This window comes from Tursiops truncatus, chromosome X (genome assembly GCF_011762595.2).
Source record: "Tursiops truncatus isolate mTurTru1 chromosome X, mTurTru1.mat.Y, whole genome shotgun sequence".
Classification (NCBI taxonomy): Eukaryota; Metazoa; Chordata; class Mammalia; order Artiodactyla; family Delphinidae; genus Tursiops; species Tursiops truncatus.
Window position 1 is genome coordinate 43,675,262 of NC_047055.1, and position 13,028 is coordinate 43,688,289.

General features: G+C 40.8%; 2 protein-coding genes across 3 annotated transcripts in view; both read left to right on the forward strand.

Moving 5' to 3' along the window:
- The window catches only part of TRMT2B (tRNA methyltransferase 2 homolog B), an 87,131-nt gene that overhangs the window by 32,079 nt on the left and 42,024 nt on the right, over positions 1-13,028 (forward strand). Inside the window, 1 exon segment of the mRNA XM_033849285.2 lies at positions 2,605-2,887. Coding sequence (XP_033705176.1) covers positions 2,605-2,731 — 127 coding nt within the window. The 3' untranslated portion in view covers positions 2,732-2,887.
- The window catches only part of XKRX (XK related X-linked), a 68,542-nt gene continuing 58,260 nt past the window's right edge, over positions 2,747-13,028 (forward strand). The window contains exons 1-2 of one of the 2 annotated variants that reach the window (XM_073799511.1): positions 2,747-2,887; positions 10,407-10,541. In XM_073799511.1, coding sequence (XP_073655612.1) covers positions 10,525-10,541 — 17 coding nt within the window. In that variant the 5' untranslated portion in view covers positions 2,747-2,887; positions 10,407-10,524. The remainder of the gene's footprint in view (positions 2,888-10,406; positions 10,542-13,028) is intronic. The other variant, XM_033849653.2, reaches the window with a different exon arrangement.

The following is a 13,028-nucleotide window of genomic DNA, read 5'->3' on the forward strand; positions in this document are numbered from 1 at the left end:
GTTTGAGTGTAAATTAGTACAACCTTTTTTAACAAGGTTTAAAAAGGTTTAGTCATACATATCTTAGGGCCTTAAAAACATACAGGCCCTTCAACTCAGCAGTTCTTCTAAATAACTAAAAATGTAAGCAAAGATATAACTATAAGAATATTCATGAAGGGATTTTTTGAAATAGCAAAAGGTTAGAAACAGCTTACATTTCCAATAGCAAGGAATTAGATAAATAAGCTACATTACATTTATTTAATGAAATACCATATAGCCAATAAAAGTGAGGTAACTACATATAGTGGAGAGATGCTTATGATGTGTTATTATGTGAAGAAGCTGTTGTAAAACAGTGTGTATAGTATGTACAGTGTGACTCCACTTTAAGAAACCAATTTAAATGTACATATTTGGAAAGATATATCCTGAAAAGTTAGAAGCATGTATTCTTCTCTGACTGGTGAGTTTATAGGTGAATTTTTGTTCTCATTTTTACTTGACTTCCTGTGATAAGGGAAAAAGTAATTTGCTTAGGAAGTTTTCAGTAGAATAATTCAGTAATATATATATTAATAACCTATTGTGTGTAAATCATACAGAAAAGTATGACTCAGGCCCCTTGCTCCATTCACCATTGAACCCCTACTCTGTGTCACACACTGAGAACACAGAGATGAATAATAAGCAGTTTTTGCCTCATTTCTAGCCTCAAAAAGATTATATACTCCCATGAGGAAGATGGTTTAAAAAACCCAGGTAGTTACATTAAATGTGATAGCTGTGGGAACACAGAGGAAGGGCTTAAATTTTAAGGAATTGTGTTCCTGTAGTTTCTCCTTGGTTTATCAAACTGAATATTTTTTCTTTGAATTTTTGAATTTTATTTTATTTATTTTTTTATACAGCAGGTTCTTATTAGTTATCATTTGCCTTATGTATTGAGGTGCTTCTATGTTGGGTGCGTATATATTTATAATTGTTACATCTTCTTCTTGGATTGATCTCTTGATCATTATGTAGTGTCCTTCCTTGTCTCTTGTAACATTCTTTATTTTAAAGTATTTTATCTGATATGAGTATTGCTACTCCAGCTTTCTTTTGATTTCCATTTGCATGGAATATCTTTTTTCCATCCCCTCACTTTCAGTCTGTATGTGTCCCTAGGTCTGAAGTGGGTCTCTTGTAGACAGCATATATATGGGTCTTGTTTTTGTATCCATTCAGCGACCCTGTGTCTTTTTTTTTTTTTTTTTTTGCGGTACGCGGGCCTCTCACTGTTGTGGCCTCTCCCGTTGCGGAGCACAGGCTCCAGACGCACAGGCTCAGCGGCCATGGCTCACGGGCCTAGCCGCTCTGCGGCATGTGGGATCCTCCCGGACCAGGGCACGAACCCGTGTCCCCTGCATCGGCAGGCGGACTCTCAACCACTGCACCACCAGGGAAGCCCGAGCCTGTGTCTTTTGGTTGGAGCATTTAATCCATTCACATTTAAGGTAATTATAAATATGTAAGTTCCTGTTACCATTTTCTTAATTGTTTTGGGTTTGTTTTTGTAGGTCCTTTTCTTCTCTTGTGTTTCCCGCCTAGAGAAGTTCCTTTAGCATTTGTTGTAGAGCTCGTTTGGTGGTGCTGAATTCTCTTAGCTTTTGCTTGTCTGTAAAGCTTTTGATTTCTCCATCAAATTTGAAAGAGATCCTTGCCAGGTAGAGTAATCTTGGTTGTAGGTTCTTCCCTTTCATCACTTTAAATGTGTCATACCACTCCCTTCTGACTTGTAGAGTTTCTGCTGAGAAATCAGCTGTTAACCTTATGGGAGTTCCCTTGTATGTTATTTGTCGTTTTTCCCTTGTTGCTTTCAATACTTTCTTTGTCTTTAATTTTTGCCAATTTGATTACTATGTGTCTTGGCGTGTTTCTTCTTGGGTTTATCCAGTATGGGACTCTCTGCACTTCCTGGACTTGGGTGGCTATTTCCTTTTCCATATTAGGGAAGTTTTTGACTGTAATCTCTTCAAATATTTTCTCAGGTTCTGTCTCTCTCTCTCTCTTCTCCTTCTGGGACCTGTATAATGCGAATGTTGTTGTGTTTAATGTTGTCCCAGAGGTCTCTTAGGCTGTCTTCATTTCTTTTCATTCTTTATTCTGTTCCACAGCAGTGAATTCCACCATTCTGTCTTCCAGGTTACTTATCCATTCTTCTGCCTCAGTTATTCTGCTATTGATTCCTTCTAGTGTATTTTTCGTTTCAGTTATTGTATTGTTCATCTCTGTTTAGGTGTTTGTTCTTTAATTCTTGTAGGTCTTTGTTAAACATTTCTTGCATCTTCTCCATCTTTGCCTTCATTCTTTTTCCGAGGTCCTGGGTCATCTTCACTATCATTATTCTGAATTCTTTTTCTGGAAGGTTGCCTATCTCCACTTCATTTAGTTGTTTTTCTGGGGGTTTATCTTGTTCCTTCATCTGATACTTAGCCCTCTGCCTTTTCATCTTGTCTATCTTTCTGTGAATGTGGTTTTCATTCCACAGGCTGCAGGATTGTAGTTCTTCTTGCTTCTGCTGTCTGCCCTCTGGTGGATTAGGCTATCTCAAACTGATATTATGATTTCTTTCTACAGGTTGTGCTGTCCTCCAAACTCTGCCAAGAAGCTCCTTGGCGAGCCTTTCGTCCTAAGACAAGCTGTGCCTGTGGATCTGTTCCCCCACACCCCGCACTGTGAGCTGGTGCTTCTCTTCACTCAATAAGCAGCCTCCTACAAGCCTGCAGGTTCTTTTTTAAGGCTGAAGTGTCAGTAACTTCCAGGTCTAGCATATTGCTACATCGCTGACCCTGAGAGCATTACCGAGGAAACCAATCTTTGGACCCTGAGCAGGAAGAATATAGTGGACCTCCTACCTGAGGTAGATTTATAACCTTAGTTTTCACGTTTGCTGCCTCTCTTGCGTGTTTGCCTGGTTGTGACCACTCCTTAGCCCTGGATCTGGACTGTTCCTTCTTTTTGCTGTCAGTCTATCATGGCTCCCTTGATCCTAGTTTACAGTCTGTCTCCTCTGTCTAGCTCTGCCTGTGGTGGAGTGACAACTGAGCTTTTTTCCACATCTGGTCATAATTTCACATTGACTCGGGTTTCTGTATTTGCCTGGAGATTTTACTAGATGTGTTCTGCATTCATGAGGTAGCCAAGGATTAGAACTAGAAACAAGTCTAGCTTTTTTAAAAAGCAGAGTAAGCTATGAAATGATTGCAGAGTGACTGTGTGATCTCAGTAGAGATTCATTACTTTGGGTTTTCTAGGCTTTGAGGCTTCCAGAACAGCTTTTAAAAATGTGGTTTCCCTTAGGAGCAATACCACCAATTAGCTCTCACCTGTGGAGGGAGACGTGGTTGTAGTAGAGACCCTATGGGAAAGGAGAGCTTCAAAGAAGAAACTGAATACCTATAATTGGGCTGTGTAGTATGGGTATTGAAACTGACGTTCTCTAGTCATGATTTCTTCAACTCCGGAGTTGTTCTTGGATACGTGCCCAACAATTAAATTATGTTTTGAATCTTAACAGACTAAGGACGTGTAACTTAGTGAGCACTGTCTGATTTACAAACTGATATCAGGTCAGCTAGTGTTTTTAATTTTTCTCAATCCTAAATACCTCTAGAGAAGCCCCTTTCTCAGAAAAATATGGCTCTTAAAGCTACTATATAAATATCCATATAAAAAATATTAGAAGGAAATAATCTAAAATGACAAAAAAATGTTTATTAATGGTAGTCAGATAAGTTTTATTCCCATTTCCCTATTTTTCATTTTATGTAAATAATATATATTTGTATATTACATACATTATGTTTCCATTTCCCTAGTTTATTTTATATAAATAATATTATTTTTGTAGCTGAAAAACCTTAATGTAAAACATAAATGAAAAGTGACTTTTATTTTCTCCTCCTTTGTTGCCTATATCTGTAAATGGCAATCCCATCTATTAGTTATGTAAACCGGAAGTTGGAGTTATCTTTCTCATTCTCATATCCAACTGCCGACAAGGTGGATTCCACCTGGATATCTTCTAGGTACTCTGAAATCAACATATCTAATGTTGCATGCTTCACATCTTTCCCCCAAACCTGTTCTTGCTCCTATATTTCCAATCTTTTTTTTTTACATCTTTATTGGAGTATAATTGCTTTACAATGCTGTGTTAGTTTCTGCTTTCAAAGTGAATCTGTTATACATATACATATGTCCCCATATCTCTTCCCTCTTGCATCTCCCTCCCTCCCACCCTCCCTATCCCATCCCTCCAGGTGGTCACAAAGCACCGAGCTGATCTCCCTGTGCTATGCGGCTGCTTCCGACTAACTCTATTTTGGTAGTGTATATATGTCCATGCCACTCTCTCACTTTCTCCCAGCTTACCCTTCCCCCTCCCCACATCCTCAAGTCCATTCTATAGTAGGTCTGCATCTTTATTCCATCTTGCCCCTAGGTTCTTCTGACCAGTTTCTTCCTTTTTTTTTTTTTTTAGATTCCATATATATGTGTTAGCATACAGTATTTGTCTTTCTCTTTCTGACTTACTTCACTCTGTATGACAGACTCCGATCTACTTGGTCACTCAAGCCAGAAGCCTGGGAATTATATCTGAGTCCTTCTTTTCCCATACCCTCTGCCCACATGCAGTGTATCACCAAGTCTCCATCCCTACAAGTTACCATCATCTCTCACCAGATTATTTACTGAAAGGGCCATGTTCTTAACTTGTGCTGCTGTCTTCATTCTTGCCCCCATCCATTCTGTTCTCTACAGCCACAGTGAGTTTTCTAAAATGCCAGTCTCATTGTGTTTCTCTGGTGCTTGAAATCTGTCTGTTATGGGCTCCTTCTTGCCTTTAAAATTAAGTCTCAGATTCTTCATGAAGCCTCAAAGCCCCTTCATAATCTGGGTAGCCTCATTTTTCTATACACATTGAGTTCCTTTCCTTGAAAAAGATAATTTTTTTCCATTCTGGTCCTTTCTCATTCTGTTTCCTCAGCTGGGAATGTGCTTTTTTCTTTTGGCTAACTCGACTCATTTTTCTATTTTTAACTTAGCTATCCCCTAAGGAATATCTGATGAATAAATATAGGATTAGCTGTAGGTAATCAGCTTCCAGGTAATTCTGTTAGTGTTACACCTTGTAAGTAAGATGATCTTAGAATTATGCTTTCGTCATTTCTATAATGAAAAGTTTTAGGCATACAAGAAAGTTGAAAGAATAATACAATGAACACCAGTATACCCACTGCCAGGATTCAACAAATGTTAACATTTTGCCATATTTGCTTTATCTGTGTGTGTATCTATTCTTTGATAAACCATTTGAAAGTAAGTGGTAGACACCATGGCACTTCACCTTTAAACGTCTCAGCATCCATCTTCTAAGTGTAAGGACATTTTTCTACATAACCATAATACCGTAAGCCCAGCCAAAAAAGAAATTACCAGTACCTCAGTGATCTTTGCTAGTGTTATCCATTATCTAGTACAGTGCTTCCCAACGTGTGGTCTGCAAACTGCTTGATGGTTCAGAGGGAGATAAGGAGCTTGTACCAGAGTGTGTATCAGTGCACCACATCCTTCATTGAGGAAGTTTTCTTACCAAAAATATGTCAGCCAGATTAAATAGTGTGATTAGTGACCTGGTTCATTTACATCTGTGGGCTAGCTGAGTAGTACGGCTCTATATTCAGATTTCCCCAGCTGTCCCCTGAAGTCTTTTATGGCCAGTTCACATGTTGCATTTGAGTGTGGTCTCTCTTTAGTGTCTTTTAATCTAGAACAGTCTCCCCACTTTTTGTTAATCACTGACTTTTAGAGACCAGGTCTGCCCCACTTATGAATCTTTCTGACTGTTGTGTGTGTGCCCAACCATCCTAGTTTTCCTGGGACTCTCCTGGTTTAACACTGATCCTGCATCCTGGACAGTCCTCAGTCCTGGGTAAACCAGGATGGTTTGTTTTCTTATGATGCTGTTTAGCTTTCCCTTCCAGCACCTGAGTTTCCTGTAAACTGGAAGTTGTTAGGTCCAGAGGCTTGATTAGATTCAGTTTTGATAAGTATGCTTCATAAATAATGCTGTGTACTTCATGTAGCATCCCATCCAGTGGTACATAATGGCAGTTGTCCACTCTTAGTAAAGGTGATGGTTAAGGTGGTGGCCCTCAGAACTCTCCATGTAATTTTAATTTTCTCTTCCTAATTAGCAAGAAATCTGGGGTGTTACTTTGGTACCATGTGACTGTCCTGTTCCCCAATAACCTCTCACCTAAAATTTCAGCATCCATCAATTCCTGTTTCCTCACTCAGTAATTTGTTTTTCTAATTTTTAAAATGTATTTCCTGACTTTGTGATTTAATCAGGGGTTGCAAGATGGTGATTTCCTAATTCTATCATCCAGTCTATGTTTCTTAGCTGGCATTCTTCTGTAAAGATGAGCTTTTTCTCATCTATAGGATATGAACCAAAAAGATCATGTAAAGGCCTAATTCTTTTCCCTCGAATACCAATTTTCAGAGCAAGTTGATGTAATAGTTACTTCCAATAGTAGAGAAGTAGTTTTACTTATTGTTTTGGAAGTCACTTAATTCAGTGTTTTTCTTAATGTAAATTCAGTGCTTTACATTCAGTTCAGCATTTTCTTTGTAATGCTCAAATTTTCTCCAGTTTGGCCAGTGGGAGTCCCTTTAGTCCTTTTGACATGCTTCCATGAGTCTTTGAGCACTTCCTTAGATTCTGACAGAAAATTCCTAGGCTCACCATACATTTCTCTGCCCTAGTCCTGGAATCAGCTGTTTCCAAGGAGCCCTGGTTCCTTTTAGTGGAGGATGGATGCTGGATGTTAGAAGCAAAATCTAATAGTACTGGGCTTCCCTGGTGGCGCAGTGGTTGAGAGTCCGCCTGCCGATGCAGGGGACACGGGTTCGTGCCCCGGTCCGGGAAGATCCCACATGCCGCGGAGCGGCTGGGCCCGTGAGCCATGGCCGCTGAGCCTGCGCGTCCGGAGCCTTGCTCCGCAACGGGAGAGGCCACCACAGTGAGAGGCCCGCGTACAGAAAAAATTAAAAAATCTAATAGTACTGTATTCCAATCTGTGAGCTGTAAAACATTACCACAGTGACCAACTGTCCCGATTTACTCTGAATCTGGAACTTTCGGTGCTAAAACCAGGAGCGTCCTAAGCAAACCAGGACAACAAGTTGGTCACCCTAAATTGGTCACATTGTTTTTTTAATTATTATTTTTAATTTTATTGAAGTATAGTTGATTTACAATCCCCATTGTTAATACACAGTAATGATTAAGGAAGAATAGTGGAAATTGGGATTGGGACATCTGGACCAGTAGTAGCTAAAGTAGCTATAAATTCTCAGGAAATTTAAGGGTTTATACTAAATGATCTCTTCCAGCTGTAAAATATCTAGGTCTAGGGCAGTGGATCACAAGCCTCAGTGCACATTTGTATCACCTTTAAAAACGCTGATCCCTGGGCCTCAGACATTACAATTTAATTGGTTTAGGGAGGGGCTCAGACATCAGTATTTTTTAAATGCCCACCAGTGATTCTCATGTGCAGCCAAGGCTGAGAACCAGTGGTCCACGGGGAGCTCTACCTTTCAAAGTGTGGTCCCTGGACCAACAGCATTGGCATCACCTAGGAGCCTGTTAGAAATGCAGACTTTCAGGTTCCACCCTAACTGGATCAGAACCTCTGAGGGTGAGGCCCAGCTATGTGTGTTTTATTTAATGTGCCCTCCAGGTGACTCTGATGCACACTCAAGTTTGAGAACCACTGGTTTAGAGTGACAGTTCTCAGCCTTGGTTGTGTCAACTGAAATAAAAACGCATAACTTGAGAGCTGTGAGTTCAGTTTTATTTGGGGACTTAACTGAGGACTAAAGCCCAGGAGACAGCCTATCAGAGAGCTCTGAGGAACTGCTCCAAAGAGGTAAGGGGGGAGGTCAGCATGTATGTGATTTTGGCGAAGGGGATATGTGCAACCAAGCACACATCCTGGTAGAAGGTTGCTGCTAGTCACGAGGCACAGACATCTTAGCTAATGATTTTAGTGCTTTTCTAAGTATGGGAAGATGCAAGAATCTGGGTTCATAAAAATTTTTCCTGAAAATATTGTAACTGAGGGCTTGTTCTGCCTGTTTTCCCAGAGCAGAGTGCCTCATTCTTGATCTTCGCTCTGCATTCCTTTCAGGGTGTACTGTAGGTAGAACTGGATGGTGGGCAATATTCTTTGTTTTACAGTTGCAACATTAGAATCACCTGGGGACCTTTTTTTTTTAGCATTTTTAAGCAATTTTTACTTTTAAAAGTATTTTTATTTAAGATATGTATTTTTTAAAATGTTTATTTTATATTGGAGTATAGTTGATTTACAGTGTTATGTTAGTTTCAGGTGTACAGAAAAGTGATTTAGTTATACATATACATATATCCATTCTTTTTCAGATTCTTTTTCAGATTCTTTTCCCATATAGGTTATTACAGAATATTGAGTAGAGTTCCCTGTGCTATACAGTAGGTCCTTTTTGATTATCTAGTTTATACATGGTGGTGTGTATATGTTAATCCCAACCTCCTAGTTTATCCCTCTCCCTCACCTTTTCACCTGGGGACCTTTTTTTTTTTTTTCTGGGGACCTTTTAAAACAGAGATTCCTGGATGTCATCCCCTCAGAGATTGATTTAATTCACTTTGGGTGTGGCCCTAGCCTCATTATTTTAAAAGCTCCCTAGATGTCTCTAATGTGTAGGTAAGGCTGAGAATCATGGTCTAGGGCTTTTTTCCTCCAAGCCCAGAGTTTGGCTTGGTGAGTAAAAATGCACATGAAGTTGCAGGTAAAAACTAACTAGTTGGATAATACGTAGGTCAAATAGCTTGCTTTTCTGCTTCCTCCTTGTCTACATCCATGCAGGGTCTCTGAGCAGTGGTTTGCAGCCCTTTGCAAAGGTTTTCATCCCTTTAAAGTACTTTATTTCCCATTCTTTCTGCAGTTATTTTGGTGGGTGTGGTAGGGAGTGGGGCTTAGATACCATCAGTTACTAGTGATCCTAGACAAGCCTTAAAAGTTGACCCTCATACATGGCAAGAGAAAAGTGAGCTCATTTTAATATTAAAGTAGGACAGTTGTTCTAAGGGTTTGTCCTCAGCCTGCTTCCCACCTGGCTTCTAGAACTGGCTTCTTCACATTAGGCTCATCTTAGAGTTGCTGAACGTCTGAGTGCAAATTTTGCCTTTGCCCTTATTGCAAGTGTGGAGTTGCACCTACGGCCGTGCTTCTCAGCCTTGGCTGCACATTGAACTCCTCTGGGAGTTCAAAAAATCCTGGTGGTTTGAAAAATCCTTCTCAAAAAATCCTGGTTCCTGGGACTTGAGCACTACCCCCACATCTTCTAATTTAACTGGTCTGGGATGTGGCCCAAGCATCTGGACTTTTTAAAGATGCCCCGAAGATGATTCTAATGTGCAGCCAGGGTTATGATCCTCCGATTAGGGCTGTGGTTCCCAAACTTGTCTGCACATTAAAATCCCCTGGGGTTCTTTTAAAACTTCCAAAACCCAGGCCACACCCCAGATCAATTAAGTCTTCACAGTCTCTGGGGGTGGGACACAGGCATTGGTAATTTTGAAGTTTCCCCAGTGATTCCCATATGCAGCCAGCCTCGAAAACCACAGGGTTAGGGTATTTGATTGTTCGGAGGCTGGGAGAGAGAAGAGAATGATTGTCATTTGCTGAGATTTAAGTCTTCCAGCCCTTCACTTTTAAAATCACGTTGCCAGTTTATAATTTACAGGGTCATCATTGTCATTTTTCTAAGAAATATATTTCAAAATGGAATGCCATATAGTCATGAACCAGTTGAAGCTCCCTTAGAGCTCACCAATTAATGCAAGTGTGAAAAGACAGTTGAAATGGAATATAATTATTGTGTCCCAGACTTTAAAAATTTCCATCAGCTGATTTGATTTCATCATTATATGTATCTGCACATTATAGTTCCCATTGTTTCTCATCAAAGGAGACTAAGTGGCAGGGTGGGGGTGTGTGTGTGCAATGCTGACATCTAGCCCAGAGCCACAAAATGGAGGAACATGTCAGTATCCTCAAGTTCATTCCTAACTGTTAGGGATCCTCAGGGTACACAGAGGGGAAAGGACTTTTCTCTGAGGACCTAAAAAAGGAATTTAAATATATAAAGGTGTTGGGATTCACTGATTGCATTTACTGATCACCTTTACTTGTAACCAATCCAAGGAATACCTAAGGAGAAGAGAGGGCTGTTACTTAGCTCTTTAATGGTCTCTCTCCTCCAACTAGACTGTAAGATTTGAGGGAATAAGGGCTGTTCAGTGTTGTATCTCTGTCTAGCACCCAGCGCAGTGACTGAAATGGAGCAGGTGCTCAGAGCGGCAATATAGCATACTGGCCAAGACGACCAGCTCTGGAATCAGGCTGACCCAGCCTTGAATTCTGGCTCCATCACTCTATGCTGTGTGACCTTGGGTGAGTTACTTAACCTCTTAAATCCTCTGGAAACAATATTTGTAAAGCACTTTGCAAATTGCCTGGCACATAGTTGGCATGGATTAAGGGGGGAGTTATTCTTGATTATCCGATTATTTGTTGAAGGAATAAATGGATGTTATAGCCTGCTTTCCCTTTCCTCTCAAGATTAACGAGTCAAAATAACCTAATCAATTTGGTTTTTGTAAGATTTCAATACTTAATTTCAGGCAAACAAAACCAAACACACATTGGAAAGAGTACCTTCCCTGTTGGTGTGGGTGTTTCTCAGCATTTATGTTACACTCAAATATTACAGCTTCTAGTAAAAAGTTTCAATACAGTTTGAAGAAAAATGACACATAGGAAACAGATAAGGCCATCCTGCTCATTTTGTCACCCTCATAATATTGGTTGCTAAAATAACCCACTTGTCAAATCCCTTTGTACTACTGTGAGAAGTGCTGATGTAAGACATGTTTTCTGAAAATAACCATGATGAGGTGTTCTGAATTAAGGGCTTTGGTACAGAAGTGATAGAGTTCCCTTCTGGGTAGAATAGCTCAGGATCATAAATTGCCCAGACACCTACTGGCTTACCTGTTCCACCTCCTAAAAGGAAACTTGTTTCTAGGGGTGTTTTTTTTTAACTAAACATTCTATATATAATCACTACATGGGATCCTGGATTGGATCCTGCACAGAAGAAGGACATTAGTGGAAAAACTGGTGAAATATGAATGAAGTCTGTAGTTTAGTAAATAGTTTTTGTTTTTTGTTTTTTGTTTTTTTGCGGTATGCGGGCCTCTCACTGTTGTGGCCTCTCGCATTGCGGAGCACAGGCTCCGGATGCGCAGGCTCAGCGGCCATGGCTCACGGGCCCAGCCGCTCCGCGGCATGTGGGATCTTCCCGGACCGGGGCATGAACCCGTATCCCCTGCATCGGCAAGCGGACTCTCAACCACTGCGCCACCAGGGAAGCCCTGTAGTTTAGTAAATAGTATTGTGCTAACATTAATGTCATAGTTTTGATCAATATACCAGAGTTATATGAGGTGTTAACCTTAGGGGAAGCTGGGTGAAGGGTATCTAGGAACTCTTTGTACTATATTTACAACTCTTCTGTAAATCTAAAATTATTTCAAAATACAAAGTTTTAAAAAATATCTACACATAGTCTTTTAAAAACTAAACATACTGATTGGAAGCTAATTCTAGAAAAACCAAGTCTGGGCAGGTGTTGAAGCCAGGACCCCAGAAAGAGAATAGTGCTCACCCAGACACCCAAATATGTGCTAGATGTTTGGCTAACTCTAAGCACTACCAGTGACAAGGTGACAAGGGGTGGGGTTGGGGGAGAGCATTTAGCAATTCTTTTTCAATAAGGAATTTCTGTCAGCCTATCAAAAAACAGTTCCTTTCTCTCCATATAAGCTAGCTTAGTTCAAAACACAGCAGTCCGACTTCAGAGAGGTCCAAATACATGTTTCCTTAAACTCCCATCTTAGAGTTTGGTGGGCTAGGTGTTTTGAAGGAATTTCTCATTGGAGTGCTAAACCTGGAATGATAACGTGCCCTGATCTTGAGAAGGGGCGTGGGAAGAGGAAGAATCCAGTCATTTTAAAGCACCAGCCCCCTTAGCATTCAGTTCTTCTTTATTCCCTGAATTAAATGATCTGCAGAGTTAACTCCTGTGTCACTTAAAAGACAGGTGCCTCAGTAACCTAGCATGACCAGCATGACAGTTTTAAAAAAGTGTATTATAATAAAAGGTGGTGTGTATGTGGGGGGGGGGGGTGGAAACTCAAAGGACTGTGGTGCTCTTCATTTTCTTTGGTTCTTTAGGGATGAACTCCTCGATGTGTGTTTTCCATAGTTGTGATTGGCATGTGTACCTATTTCCTACTTTGCTGTTTTCATGTAACATTATTTCGCATTCTGGTTCCCACCTGCACAGTGTGCATAGTTTGCATCTTTAATGGCCGTATAACATTCCATTGTATTGAATAGCAGGATCGTTCTTAGGGCTGGGCTCATTTTTCTGAGCAGATATAAAAGGCCTGCTGTCTCTTAGCATCAGAGGTCTATTTTAGCTCCTGGAAGTGGCGACTGGCAGGAGCGTGGGATTGCGTGGGATTCTTGAGTCATCATAGAACAGCGCAGTTTGAGGCTTTGTTAACATCGTTCTGCCCGGCACCTGACAGCAGAGCCTCCCGGGCTCCCTGAACCTGAGCTGGGCACTTCAGGGGCACCGGAGTGGAAGTACAAGCCCCCTGACTCCCACGACCCTCAGCTGATACTATCTCCCTGCCAACAGCAGGAAGTTCCTCCTGCTTTCTCTCTTGCCTGGGATAACAACTCCACCTGTGTTTCCCACGTAACTTGATATGGAAGAAAAGGCAAGGAGGAGTGGGAGGATGGATTATTATACCTAAAGGAATAAGGCACAGGTCGGGGCGCCATGGCTGCAGTTCTTTTAGGCACACC